General features: G+C 43.9%; 1 protein-coding gene across 3 annotated transcripts in view; it reads left to right on the top strand.

The window, feature by feature from the left end:
* Positions 1-14,498, top strand: part of LOC124721331 (syntaxin-binding protein 5) — a 1,049,372-nt gene that overhangs the window by 1,012,628 nt on the left and 22,246 nt on the right. For all 3 annotated transcript variants that reach the window (XM_047246245.1, XM_047246244.1, XM_047246243.1), the window contains one exon: positions 177-272. In XM_047246245.1, the coding sequence (XP_047102201.1) occupies positions 177-272 (96 nt within the window). The remainder of the gene's footprint in view (positions 1-176; positions 273-14,498) is intronic.

Raw genomic sequence — 14,498 nt, 5'->3', positions numbered from 1 at the left:
GTAAGGGTATTATTATGCTCATTTTGTTGTCTCATATCTGCTTCTATTTTCATGTACCATCCTTAGTGTAAGTTTTGTCATTTTTTTTTAAAAGTTCTTCTTTTAGTACACGCCCATTTCTATAATTTGAATTGTTTCATAGATTAATATTATTTTTGCTTTCATTTATTTTACAGGATAGCAAGGACTTTCTGCTTTAGTAATCGTGGCCACGGTCTTTATCTGTGCTCTCCTTCAGAAGTACAGAAATTTACTGTTTCATCAGAGTTTTGGTAAGTAAATACTCAAATTTGTGTTCTGTTGTCATTTGTAAGGTGAAAAATAGCTGCCAGGTATTCTGTTTTTCATGTACAAGCATGGAGAAAATTGAGAAAAGTTTCAGGTAACACAGAGCTACAGAACATCATCTTCCCGTTAATGTCTTTCCAAATCTGTATGTTTAATAAGCCTACTAAATTTCAGCAAGATTTTAACAGCTTGAAAAGTATATAACATTTGTCCACATAGTACATGAAGTGATGATACAAGGGTAATGCAAATGAAAACCTTAAAAGTGCTATAATATTTTTAATTGTGGCAATGAATGAAAAACTTAATGTCATTTTTTGATGTAGTCTCCCTGACGTTGAGTGCAGGGATTCCACCACTTTGGAAGTGCGTAGACACCCCAGTGAAGGAATTATTTTGGCCTCATGTGTAGTCAGTCGCACACTGTGGTTTTCACCTCATCACCACTTTCGAAATGCCTGCCTCCCAATGCTTCTTTGAGTGAGTGTACCAAACAGATGAGACAATAGGATGTGTGTGTGAAATCTTATGGGACTTAACTGCTAAGGTCATCAGTCCCTAAGCTTACACACTACTTAACCTAAATTATCCTAAGGACAAACACACACACACACACACACACACACACACACACACACACACACACACACACACACACACACATGCCCGACACCGAGCGAGGTGGCGCAGTGGTTAGCACACTGGACTCGCATTCGGGAGGACGACGGTTCAATCCCGTCTCCGGCCATCCTGATTTAGGTTTTCCGTGATTTTCCTAAATCGTTTCAGGCAAATGCCGGGATGGTTCCTTTGAAAGGGCACGGCCGATTTCCTTCCCAATCCTTCCCTAACCCGAGCTTGCGCTCCGTCTCTAATGACCTCGTTGTCAACGGGACGTTAAACGCTAACCACCACCACACATGCCCGAGGGAGGACTCGAGCCTCCGCCGGGACCAGCCGCACTGAGACAATAGGACTGAGGTGTGGTGAATGCAGAGGGTGTACCAGATATTCAAATTCAATTTCCTGAATAGCCTCAGCTGTTTCACAAGCTGTATGTAGTCATGTGTTGTCATGCTGTAGCAATAAACCTAAAGTTAGAAGTCCTTGTCGTTTACTCCTGATTGCAGGGCGAAGTTAATTTTTCAGCATGTCTCAATAAAAAGTACTAGTTACTCTCACTCCCCTATCCATATAATGCTCCAAAATTAGTCCATTAGCATCCCAGAAGAGAATGAGCATGACTTTTTGAGCAGACAGTGGAGTGTGGAATTTTTTTGGTTTTGACAATGAGCTGCAGTACAATTTCTTGCTTGATGTTTTTGCTTCTGGTTGGTGATAGTGGACCTAAGTCTCATCAACTGTAACAATTTTCTTAGAAATGCATCACCTTCAGCATGGAAATGATGCAAAATTTCTTCACAGGCATCAAGAGAATGGTACTCCCTGCGGGTCCGGGGGTTAGAATAGGCCTGAGGTGTTCCTGCCTGTCATAAGAGGCAACTAAAACGAGTCCCTCCCCCTCAAGGGGGTAGTTTGCACCTGCGTCCGGAGACGGATGGTTCCATGACTTACATTTGTGGTCATTTTGGTTTTTCGTTTATTCTGGTTTCTTCCTTCCTTCATTTGTTTCCTTTCTTCGTCCTTGTCCCTCTCTTACTGTCTTCCTTACTTTTTACCTTGCCTCCTTCTCCTTGCCTCCTCCTCCTTGCCTCCTCCTCCTTGCCTCCTTCTCCTTTCCTTCTTGCCCACCCTATGTTCTCCACCTCGGCGTTTGAGACAGTCTGTCCTTTCTCTCCCCCTCTCCCTTTTTCTTCCAATTCTTCTTTCCTCCCTGTGCGTGCCTGAAGGCCGACCCACCCGTTCGCACGCGTAGCTGGTGACGAGGTAACGCATAATTCCCCGTCCTGGGTAGACAAGTAAGGCACGCACGTACCCCCTGGTAAAGGCCAGGCCAATTGGTCCCTCCGTCCATTTCTCGGGAGGTGTGACCTGAAGTGTCAACATTCACCTAAGGCGGGATCAGCCTCTGAGAGTGTCCCCACAAGGAAGGAGCGTGCCATCGGAGATGCTACTAATCATGGGGGACTCATCCGCAATGGATTTCTCTCCTCCTTCTCTCGTCTTCTGCCCAAAAATGGAAACATGACCAGCCACCAGTGACAAAAGTATTACCGCCTGCCCCGAAGTTCCTAGTAGTTTCTAGAACTAAGGACAGAAAGGATTTTTCATCTGTCAACCCTTTCGTCATTCAGAAGGGCGTAGATGCCATAGCCAGACCTATCAAGTCTTGTACCAGGATGCGTAATGGTACCTTGTTGTTGGAAACTGAGAGTGCCTTTCAAGCACAAAAACTCCTTCGGGCCACACTCTGGTACACGTTCCCTGTCTGGGTGGAGGCTCACCGCACTTTGATTTCGTCACGTGGTGTGGTATATACTAGATCAATCAATGGAATGACTGACAAGGAGGTTCAGTCTTTCCTCGCTGAGCAGGGCATGACGGCTGTCTATAGGGTCATGAGAAAGGTCGACAATGACCATGTACCGACCCGGACACTTTTTTTTACCTTTGATAGTGTTCAGCTGCCTTCGTGCGTCAAAGTGGGCTATGAGGTTATCTCTGTTCGCCCCTATGTTCCGACACCTACACGCTGCTACTAGTGTCAGCATTTTAATCACACCCGCCAGTCTTGCTCTAATGCGGCTAAATGTGTCACTTGTGGCAGGGATGCCCATGAGGGTGACTGTCCACCTCCGTCTCCTCGTTGTGTGAACTGTCAGGGTGACCATGCAGTGTCCTCCCGCGACTGTCCCATCTACAAGGATGAACGCTGTATACAGGAAATTCGGGTCAAAGAGAAAGTGTCCACCTTGGCTGCTCGCATGCTATTTGCTAGTAGGAAGCCCACGCTGCTCCCAGCAGGGAAATACAGTACTGTCCTCGCCTCTCCTCGGACTACCAGGGAGGTGTCGATGCAGACATGCAATCTGACATTTAGCGCTATGGTTGTCCGTTCGGCCAGTGCTAAGATCACCCAGTCAACGTCTCCTCTTCCTCCTGTCACCCATAAGACACAAGCACCTTCATCAGCTTCTGCCAAGACTAAGACCTAAAAGTCAGATGCATGGGCCTTCAAGAAGGAACCGTCCCATGAAGACTTCCTACGTAGCCCGAACTCCCAGCCATCGACCAGTACTTCGACTAAACGACCTTCCAAGAAGGCTCATAGGAAGCAAAGTTCTCCTTTTCCGCCATGACGCATTTCTTCTCTTGCACCATCCATCAGTTGCTGCCCCAGGCCGTCATCCGTTTCGCGGGGCCGCACCGCTGGTAGCCGAACATCTGGTCATTCACCGGTGGAGACAGCGCTCCAGGAAACATGTACGCTGCGTGCTGCAATAGATGGTAAAATTGTCCATGAAAAGGTAGCCTGAGACATCAGCTGGGAGGCAATCCATTATTGGATTGATCGCTATGGCGAAGAGAGCGACACTCAAAACTGAGCCCTGTGGCACCCCATTCTCCTGGCGAAAGGCATCGGACAGGACAGAACCCACACGTACCCTGAACTGTCGGTCCATTAAAAAGGCATGAATAAAAAGAGGGAGGTGACCACGAAGGCCCCATGTATGCATAGTGCGGAGAATGCCCACCCTCCAGCAGGTGTCGTAAGCCTTCTCCAAATCAAAGAACACAGTCATGGTCGGTCGCTTCCGCAAGAAGTTATTCATAATGAAGGTCGACAAGGTAACCAGATGGTCAACAGCAGTGCGGCGCCTGCGAAATCCACATTGTACATTGGTAAGCAGGCATCGAGATTTGAGCAGCCAAACCAAACGAGAGTTGACCATTCGTTCCATCACCTTACAGACACAGCTGGTAAGGGAAATGGGTCGATAACTGGAAGGCAAGTGCTTGTCCTTCCCCGGCTTAGGAATCGGAACAACAATAGATTCGCGCCAGCATGTGGCAACATGACCCTCAATCCAGATGTGATTTTAAGTACGAAGAAGAAAACCTTTACCCACAGGAGAAAGGTTCTTCAGCATCTGAATAAGAATAGAATCAGGCCCCGGAGCGGAGGACCGTGACCGGGCAAGTGCATTTTCAAGTTCCCGCATGGTGAATGGGGCATTATAACTTTCCTGATTCGAGGAGCGGAAGTTAGGCGGCCTTGCCTCGTCTGCCTGTTTTTGGGGGAGGAAGGCAGGGTGGTAATGTGTGGAGCTTGAAACCTCTGTAAAAAAGCGGCCAAAGGCATTGGAGACATCCTCAGGGGCCACAAGAACGTCATCCGCAACCGTCAAGCCAGAAACTGGTGAGTGGACCTTAGTGCCAGATAGCTGGCTCAGGCTACCCCAGACAACAGAAGAAGGAGTAAAACTGTTGAAGGTACTTGTGAAAGCAGCCCAGCTGGCTTTCTTGCTTTCTTTAATAACACGACGACACTGCGCACGTAAAGCGTCTCTACATTCTGCAGTCTACCAGGGGCCGGTACGCCATGTGGAGAACAAGTAGTATGAGGGATGGTAGCCGAACATCTGGCCATTCACCGGTGGAGGAAGCTCCCCCTCCCGGCCATCTTAACAAGATGGCCGACGAACCTATTGAACAAATGGACAATGACTCTCCGCCAATTGATAGCAGCAGCAGTGCTCACTCGAAGCCAGGCCCTCAGCGGCCTTCGAGGTGACCCCTTCTTGCTTCTCCTTTTTCTTTTTCTTCTCAAGATGGCACTTCTTCATTGGAATATTCATGGCATTCGCTCCAACTGAGAGGACTTAAAGTTGCTGCTACGCTTGCACTTTCTGATCGTCATAGCTCTCCAGGAAACGAAGCTACGCCCGTGCAATCAAATTGACTTGGCACACTATGCCTCTGTGCGTTTTGACCTGCCCCCTGTGGCAGGTAGCCCAGCTCATGGAGGGGTTATGTTGCTGGTCCGGGATGATATCTACTATGATCCCATCACATTGCACACCGACCTGCAGGCAGTTGCCGTCCAAATTACTCTCCCCACTTTTACATTTTACATTTGTACCGTTTACACTCCATCATCATCTTCCGTTACTAGAGCAGACATGATGCAAATTATTGCTCAGCTACCTGCACCATTTTTGTTGACTGGAGACTTCAATGCCCACCATCCCCTTTGGGGCTCTCCAGCATCCTACGCGAGAGGCTCCGTTAGCAAACCTTTTCAACCACCTCAATCTTGTCTGCCTCAATACTGGCACCCCTACTTTTCTTTCAGACACAACTCGCACCTATTCCCAACTTGCACGCTGGTTGAGTGGTACGCACTTTCTGATACATATTCGAGAGACCACTTCCCTTGTGTTATCCATCTCCTGCATCATACCCCATCTCCATGATCAACTAGTTGGAATATCTCCGAAGCAGACTGGGGGCTCTTCTCTTCCAGGGTGACTTTTCAGGATAAAACCTTCGCAAGCTGCAATAGTCAGGTCGCACACCACACGAAAGTCATTCTCACTGCTGCTGAATATTCCATCCCTCATACTACTTGTTCTCCACATCTCGTACCGGCCCCTGGTAGACTGCAGAATGTAGAGACGGTTTACGTGCGCAGTGTCGTCGTGTTATTAAAGAAAGCAAGAAAGCCAGCTGGGCTGCTTTCACAAGTACCTTCAACAGTTTTACTCCTTCTTCTGTTGTCTGGGGTAGCCTGAGCCAGCTATCTGGCACTAAGGTCCACTCACCAGTTTCTGGCTTGACGGTTGCGGATGACGTTCTTGTGGCCCCTGAGGATGTCTCCAATGCCTTTGGCCGCTTTTTTACAGAGGTTTCAAGCTCCACACATTACCACCCTGCCTTCCTCCCCCAAAAACAGGCAGACGAGGCGAGGCCGCCTAACTTCCGCTCCTCGAATCATGAAAGTTATAATGCCCCATTCACCATGCGGGAACTTGAAAATGCACTTGCCCGGTCACGGTCCTCCGCTCCGGGGCCTGATTCTATTCTTATTCAGATGCTGAAGAACCTTTCTCCTGTGGGTAAAGGTTTTCTTCTTCGTACTTAAAATCACATCTGGATTGAGGGTCATGTTGCCACATGCTGGCGCGAATCTATTGTTGTTCCGATTCCTAAGCCGGGGAAGGACAAGCACTTGCCTTCCAGTTATCGACCCATTTCCCTTACCAGCTGTGTCTGTAAGGTGATGGAACGAATGGTCAACTCTCGTTTGGTTTGGCTGCTCGAATCTCGATGCCTGCTTACCAATGTACAATGTGGATTTCGCAGGCGCCGCACTGCTGTTGACCATCTGGTTACCTTGTCGACCTTCATTATGAATAACTTCTTGCGGAAGCGACCGACCATGACTGTGTTCTTTGATTTGGAGAAGGCTTACGACACCTGCTGGAGGGTGGGCATTCTCCGCACTATGCATACATGGGGCCTTCGTGGTCACCTCCCTCTTTTTATTCATGCCTTTTTAATGGACCGACAGTTCAGGGTACGTGTGGGTTCTGTCCTGTTCGATGCCTTTCGCCAGGAGAATGGGGTGCCACAGGGCTCAGTTTTGAGTGTCGCTCTCTTCGCCATAGCGATCAATCCAATAATGGATTGCCTCCCAGCTGATGTCTCAGGCTACCTTTTCATGGTCAATTTTACCATCTATTGCAGCGTGCAGCGTACATGTTTCCTGGAGCGCTGTCTTCAGCGTTGTCTTGACTGTCTTTACTCCTGGAGTGTCGCCAGTGGCTTCCGTTTTTCTGCCGAGAAGACTGTCTGTATTAACTTCTGGCGCTACAAAGAGTTTCTCCCACTGTCCTTATGTCTCGGTCCCATTGCTCTACCATTCATGGAGACAACAAAAGTTTTAGGTCTTACATTTGACAGGAAACTTAGCTGGTCTCCACATGTGTCATATTTGGCTGCCCGTTGTAACCGTTCTCTAAATGTCCTCCGTGTTCTCAGTCGTACGTTGTGGGGAGCGGATCGAACCGTCCTACTTCGCCTATATCGGTCGATCGTTCGCTCAAAGCTGGATTATGGGAGCTTTGTATACTCCTCTGCACGGCCGTCCATCTTACGCCACCTCAACTCTATACACCATCGGGGGTTACATCTTGCGATCAGAGCGTTCTATACTAGGCCCGTCGAGAGTCTTCATGCTGAAGCCAGTGAATTCCCACTAACCTATGAGCGCGATATACTGCTTTGCCAATATGCCTGTCGGCAATTGTCAATGCCCGACCACCTGTCTTATCATACCTTTATTGATGACTGACTTGACCGTCAATACGGGTTGAATGTATCTGCCCTGCTACCCCTGGAGTTCACTTTAGTCACCTCCTTCAGCACCTTGATTGTTCACTCCTTCCAACCTTTTGAGTGGGCGAGAGCCAAGTGCCACCTTGGCTCCAGGCTCAGGTTCGCGTTCACCTTGACCTCAGCTCACTCCCAAAGGATGTTACCCCAGCTTCGGTATACCGCTCCCGATTTGTCGAACTTCATTCAAAGTTCATTAATACGATCTTCATTTATACAGATGGCTCTAAGACCAATGACAGTGTCAGGTGTTCTTTTATTGTCGGGGCACACAGTTTCAAATACCAGCTCCATGGCCATTGCTCTGTCTTCACAGCTGAGCTATTTGCCCTCTACCAGGCTGTTCTTTACATCTGCCGCCACCGACATTCTGCTTATGTCATCTGCTCTGATTCCCTGAGTGCCATCCAGAGCCTCAGTGATCCGTATCTGGTTCATCCTTTCGTGCCCCGGATCCAATGCTCTCTTCAGCAGCTGGCAGACAACGGTTCTCCAGTTACCTTTATGTGGGTTCCTGGCCCTGTTGGTATCCCTGGGAATGAAACTGCAGATGCCGCAGCCAAGGCTGCGGTCCTCCAGCCTTAGACAGCATCTTGTTGTGTGCCTTCATCTGATTTTAGCAGGGTCATTTGTCAGTGCATTTTATCGTTGTGGCATGCCAATTGGGCTCCACTTACTGAAAACAAGCTTCGGGCCTTGAAACCTCTCCCCACGGCTTGGATGACCTCTTCACGCCATTCTCGGTGGGAGGAGGTTGTTTTTGCCCGGTTACGAATTGGACACTGCTGGTTCAGCCATCGCCACCTGCTGACGGCTGCGCCGGTGCCGTTTTGCCCATGTGGGCAATTGCTGACGGTACGCTACATTTTAACATCCTGTCTGAATTTTAATACACTGCGCATTGATCTTGGTCTGCCATGTACTCCGGATGCCATTTTAGCGGATGACCCAGAAGCAGCTGCTCGGGTTCTTTGTTTTATCCACTTGATAAACCTGTCTAAGGACATTTGATTATACTGTTTTCTTTTAATCCCTTGCCTGTTAATGTGCCTTTTATAGTGTTGTCCTTTTTAGTTGCTGTTTTAACCTTGTGCCTTGCAGTGCATTCATAACTTAGTCTGGGCGCTAATGACCACTGTAGTTGTGCACCCTAAAACCGAGAGAGAGAGAGAGAGAGAGAGAGAGAGAGAGAGAGAGAGAGAGAGAGAGAGTGGTCTTCTGATTTATCAGTCAACTGACATGGCACCACAATGTTCTGCGCTGTACCAATACTAATCTTCAAACTTGTAGCTATTTTGTCCAGAGTTATGTCTATTCTCCTTTACAAGCTCCTCCACTAACTCAATGTTCTTATCTGTCACTACGTGGTGATCCTGCCCTGGTCTTGGGGCATCCTCCACAGAAGTTACACCACTTTTAAACTTCCTGCACCACTTGCACACTGCACCCTGTCAGTCACTTTCTGAACCTTAAGGAACACTACTGGCACCTACCAACTCCATCACACAACTTTTCAAAATTTTATGGAACTTGTAAGGTTTTCATTTGAATCACCATACAAAGTTAGGTGTAGATTCATTTGAAAACAATGAGGACCAATTTATATTACTGCTTGTTATTTTAAGATTGCAGAAAATGCACTGCAAACCACACTGTATTTAAATATTTGCTTAAAAAGTAATACAGTCTGATCTTTTCTGCATTAACCTCAACAATAATTTGGAATGCAGGTTTTCCATTTCAAGAAGTAGAACAGAAATTTGGCTAAGTACAGATTGTACATACTATGCAATGTTGGGTGGAACTTAAAAAATAAAACCTCAGCAGATAGGGGGTAGCAAGTAAGTGGTTTCATTCATGCAATGGGTACAGAGCTCTCAAAGAAACTCAGTCGTGAGTTGTGCTGTGATAAGTTAACACGTGTTTGTGTCTCTCGTCGCGGAAATGGAACCACATAATATTGTGCAATGGTATGCCATTTCTTTTTGCATTAAATTGGGTGAAAACATGACGACAACATACGGTAAGCTTCAAAAGGCTTTTGAAGAGGAGGTTATGTCAAGAGCTCAAGTGTTTCATTGGCATCAAATGTTTAGTGAAGGCAGAATGAATGTCGAAGATGAAGACCGCAGTGGATGACCATCAACCTCACGAACGGATGTCAACTTGGCCCGGCTGTGTGAACTCGTATGATTGATAGGAGATTTTCCGTGAAAATGATTGCAGAAGAACTGAACATCAATCAAGAAACAGTTTGACTAATAATAACTAAAGATCTTGGTATGAGAAAGATTTGTGGAAATGTGCCATCCCATACTGCTCTGTCAGTACAGAAATTTTTAACCTCAGAACAAATTTCAGTACTACCACAGCCACCTTATTCACTAGGTATCACTCCATGTGACTTTTTTCTATTTCCAAGAGTCAAAACAGCAGTCAAGGGATACCATTTTCAAACAACACAAAATGTCAAAAATGCTGTGACGAGGGTCTTGGAGGATATTACAGAAGATAAGTTCCAGAAATGTTACCATCATTGGCAGAAGTGTGTGCAATCAGAAGGGAATTACTTTGAAGGAGAAAACATGAAACTTGACTAAAACAGTAAGCAACATTTTTTTCTTTTTTTTTTCACATCAGTCTCATTATTTTATTGATGCACCTCATATGTTGATCTTCCTTAAAACATCAAACACGGTGAAACAGTACTGTTTGCAGATGATAGTACGCAGATGGATAGAAAACAACAAATTGACCTTAAATGTGAAAAAAAAACAGCAGCATTAGTTTCAACATAAACAGAAAACCCATCACCAGTCTTTAAAAATGAAAGATGAGCTCTTAGAATGTATATCAATAACAAAATTTCTAGGGTTCCATGTTGAAACACGACTAAAGTGAACTGAGCATATTACTGCCCTCAGAAAGCAAACAGCTTCACCATGCTATGCACTTAAAATAATAAATTCAGTCTGTAGTAGCTTATACACCAGAAAAACATATTTTGCATATGTTCATTCTCATATTATTATTGGATAATATTCTGGAGAACAACTGAGCAGAATGTATAAACAATCTTTAAGCTACAAAAAAGGGCTGTATGAATTATGACAAAAAGTAACTAGAAAAATTGCCCTATTGAGTTGTTTAAATCTATGGGAATCATGACTGTTCACGTGAATACATTTTGCAAACACTGATTCACATAAAGGAGGACTTCAGCCAGTACCCAGCTAACAGTTCTGTACATGAACATGGAACCACATCCAGCCACCACTTACATCTCAGTAGGAAAAACTAAACAAAATCCCAATACAGTGTGCACTATAAGAGACTTAAATTATGCAACAAACTTTCAAAATCATAAGAGATCAAAGACAGAAACATCAGCTGGGGCAACACTGGCCCACTTTTCCATCGTCTTTGACATGTTAAGTTGCAACTGGTTGACAGGGTACTGGTAAACTGTAAAATATATTTTTAGTATTTATATCTCATGTTAGTATTTATATCTCATGTGAGACGAAATCAATATGGTGTTATTTTGGAAACTGTTTATTACTGCAATATGTTTTCAAAAAATTGGGGCAATGTTACCTTTATGTGGGATGGCTTTGTCTAATATGTTAAAGTACATTCATAGAAGTTAAAAAATACACTGAGCCCATTTAAACTAACCAAAAATGATAATATATTTAATAGATTATTACTAAAGTTCAATGAATTGTTCAATTCAAAAGCTGAGTTAAATAACCAAAATTAAGAGAGATAAAATGAACAAGGAAGATACTAATTAGTTCATTTTAGGACATCAATCGTTTAAAAGCAGAACACGTTATAAATGGCAACAAAAAAATTACACCAAGCTGTCTAGCTTAGGAACAGAAAATAAGTTTATTTTAAAGACTTTGGTATTTGTTTAAATACAATAAATACGTCTTTTCAGCTTCAGTTGATGATGCTAAACAGTCACTTCTTTGTTCCCTAGCTATTCTAAGAATGCCTCTCCAATCATGTCAATGTCATTTTTGTTCATTGGTAAGCATTCAAGAAGTTTTGCCTGTTTAATGGGACAGTTCCACATTGTTTGAACCCAGAGAGAAAGTTTTGGACCATGGTTACTTTTACACCCTTCAGCAGTTCATTTAGTAGCACAGAAAACATTTGACAGCTTAATGGGAAAGAATTCTGTGCAAAACTCGCAATTTCATACCACAATGTATAATTAGAAATTTCTTGTTTTACACCTCAGTCTAAACAAACAAAGCAATAACAAAAACTCCTTACTAACATTAAAACAACTTCCATAATAAATGGTTAAAATGGCTCTGAGCACTATGGGACTCAACTGCTGAGGTCATTAGTCCCCTAGAACTTAGAACTAGTTAAACCTAACTAACCTAAGGACATCACAAACATCCATGCCCGAGGCAGGATTTGAACCTGCGACCGTAGCGGCCTCGCGGTTCCAGACTGCAGCGCCTTTAACCGCACGGCCACTTCGGCCGGCTCTTCCATAACAGATGAACAGTTGTAAGCTGGAAGATCTCTATTCTGCCCCGACTATCAGACATGTTGCAAAACAAGTGCTGCTGCAGAAACAAATTCTTGAACTATTGAAACAGGGCACAAGCAATATAGCTAGTGCTGCTACCCATTGTTTAAGACAAGAAACGTGGATATTCATTGATGTATGTGTGAGCTTTGTAGCATAGAACCATTTTTTCTTCTGAGCCAATATTGCGCACAAAGGGTCAATGTTACCTAAGCTGATGGAAGTGTAACACATGCCTTTAGGAATACCCTAAAAAGTTTCTGCTGAGAAGTGTTTTTGTACTATCAAGGCTTACCTGAAATGATATGTCAATTTTGTTGACCATTATGCTAATGATTAACTACTGCAATTAAGAGGCATTTTACAATATGTACAAACATATAATATAGTAAGGCAAATAATTTATATATCTATTTATGTTCTGTAATTGTACACATTTTTGTATTTACACTGATCAGCCAGAACTTTATGACCACCAATCTGCTATTGATATAAACCTGTCCAGGCAATAGCTGTGTCACCTGGCATGGAATGACTGCTAGTCAGACACTAGCCCGATCCATGTTGCATCAGTGAGTATGACATCCATGTGTAGAATTGGGAAGGCATACGATCTTTGTCAATACTGTCTTTCAGAAAATTACTAAGTGGTTCCTTGTAAACGGACTCTCACTGAATTTTGATAAGACACAGTACATACAGTTCCGTACAGTGAATGGTATGACGCCATTAATAAATATAGACCTTAATCAGAAGCATATAGCTAAGGTAGAATATTCAAAATTTTTAGGTATGTCCATTGATGAGAGATTAAATTGGAAGAAACACATTGATGATCTGCTGAAACGTTTGAGTTCAGCTACTTATGCAATAAGGGTCATTGCAAATTTTGGCAATAAACATCTTAGTAAATTAGCTTACTACGCCTATTTTCACTCATTGCTTTCATATGGCATCATATTTTGGGGTAATTCATCACTGAGGAATAAAGTATTTATTGCACAAAAGCGTGTAATCAGAATAATAGCTGGAGTCCACCCAAGATCATCATGCAGACATTTATTTAAGGATCTAGGGATATTCACAGTAGCTTCTCAGTATATATACTCTCTTATGAAATTTTTTATTAACAACCAAACCCAATTCAAAAGTAATAGCAGTGTGCATAACTACAGTACTAGGAGAAAGGACAATCTTCACTATTCAAGATTAAATCTAACTTTGGCACAGAAAGGGGTGAATTATACTGGCACTAAAGTCTTTGGTCACTTACCAAATAGTATCAAAAGTCTGACAGATAACCAACAAGTATTTAAGAAGAAATTAAAAGAATTTCTGAATGACAACTCCTTCTACTCCATAGAGGAATTTTTAGATATAAATTAAGAAAAAAAAAAGAAAAAAACAAAACAAAAATATAAAAAAAAGAAAAAAATAAAAATAAAAAAATAAAGAAAAAAAAACAAAACAAAAAGTAAAGTTGTTATATTAACTTAAGTATGTTGTTAAATTAACCTAATTATGTCATGTATTGGAAAATTCGACTCGTTCCACATCATTACGAAATATCGTATTCATGATCCATGGAACTAGTATTAATCTAATCTAATCTAATCTGTGAGTTTCACCAAGGGCAGATTGTGATGGCCTGGAGACTTGGCATGAGCATTTCAGAAACTGCATGACTTGGTGGGTGTTCAAGGAGTGCTGTGGTGAGTGTCTCCAACATGTGATAAGACCAAGGAGAAACCATGTCCAGACATCGTGGGATTGGGTGGCCACCACTCATTACAAATCTTGGATGTCATAGACTGGGCAGACTGGAAAAACAGGACAAGCAGTGAACTGTGGCAGAACTAATGTCAGACGGTAATGCTGGGCAGAGTACAAGTGTATATGAACACACAGTGCACCAAACACTCCTAACCATGGGCCTCCGCAGCCAATGACCCATGTGTGTGCCAATGTTAACACCATGACATTGGCAACTACAAATGAAATGGGCATGTGATCATTGGCACTGGATGTTGATGCAGTGGCAGAGCATTGCATGTTCTCATGAATCCCAATACCTTATTCATCATGCTGATGGGAGGGCATGAATCTGTCGTTTTCCAGGGGAATAGCTGCTCGACACTTGTACTGTGGGACCAAGACGAGCTGGTGGTGGCTCCTTTATGCTCTGGGGAACATTTACATTAGCATCTATGGGTCCTATGGAGCTTGGACAGGCAGCATGACAGCCAAGGAGTATCATACACTGATTGCAGACCATGTGCACCCATTCGTGACGATTACATTTTCTGACGACAGTGGTATTTTTCAGCGAGATAATGTGCCGTGTCACAAGGTCAGG

Source organism: Schistocerca piceifrons, chromosome X (assembly GCF_021461385.2).
Source record: "Schistocerca piceifrons isolate TAMUIC-IGC-003096 chromosome X, iqSchPice1.1, whole genome shotgun sequence".
Taxonomy (NCBI): domain Eukaryota; kingdom Metazoa; phylum Arthropoda; class Insecta; order Orthoptera; family Acrididae; genus Schistocerca; species Schistocerca piceifrons.
Note: the sequence above shows the minus strand (reverse complement) of the source record. Positions and strands in the feature narration are given on the sequence as shown.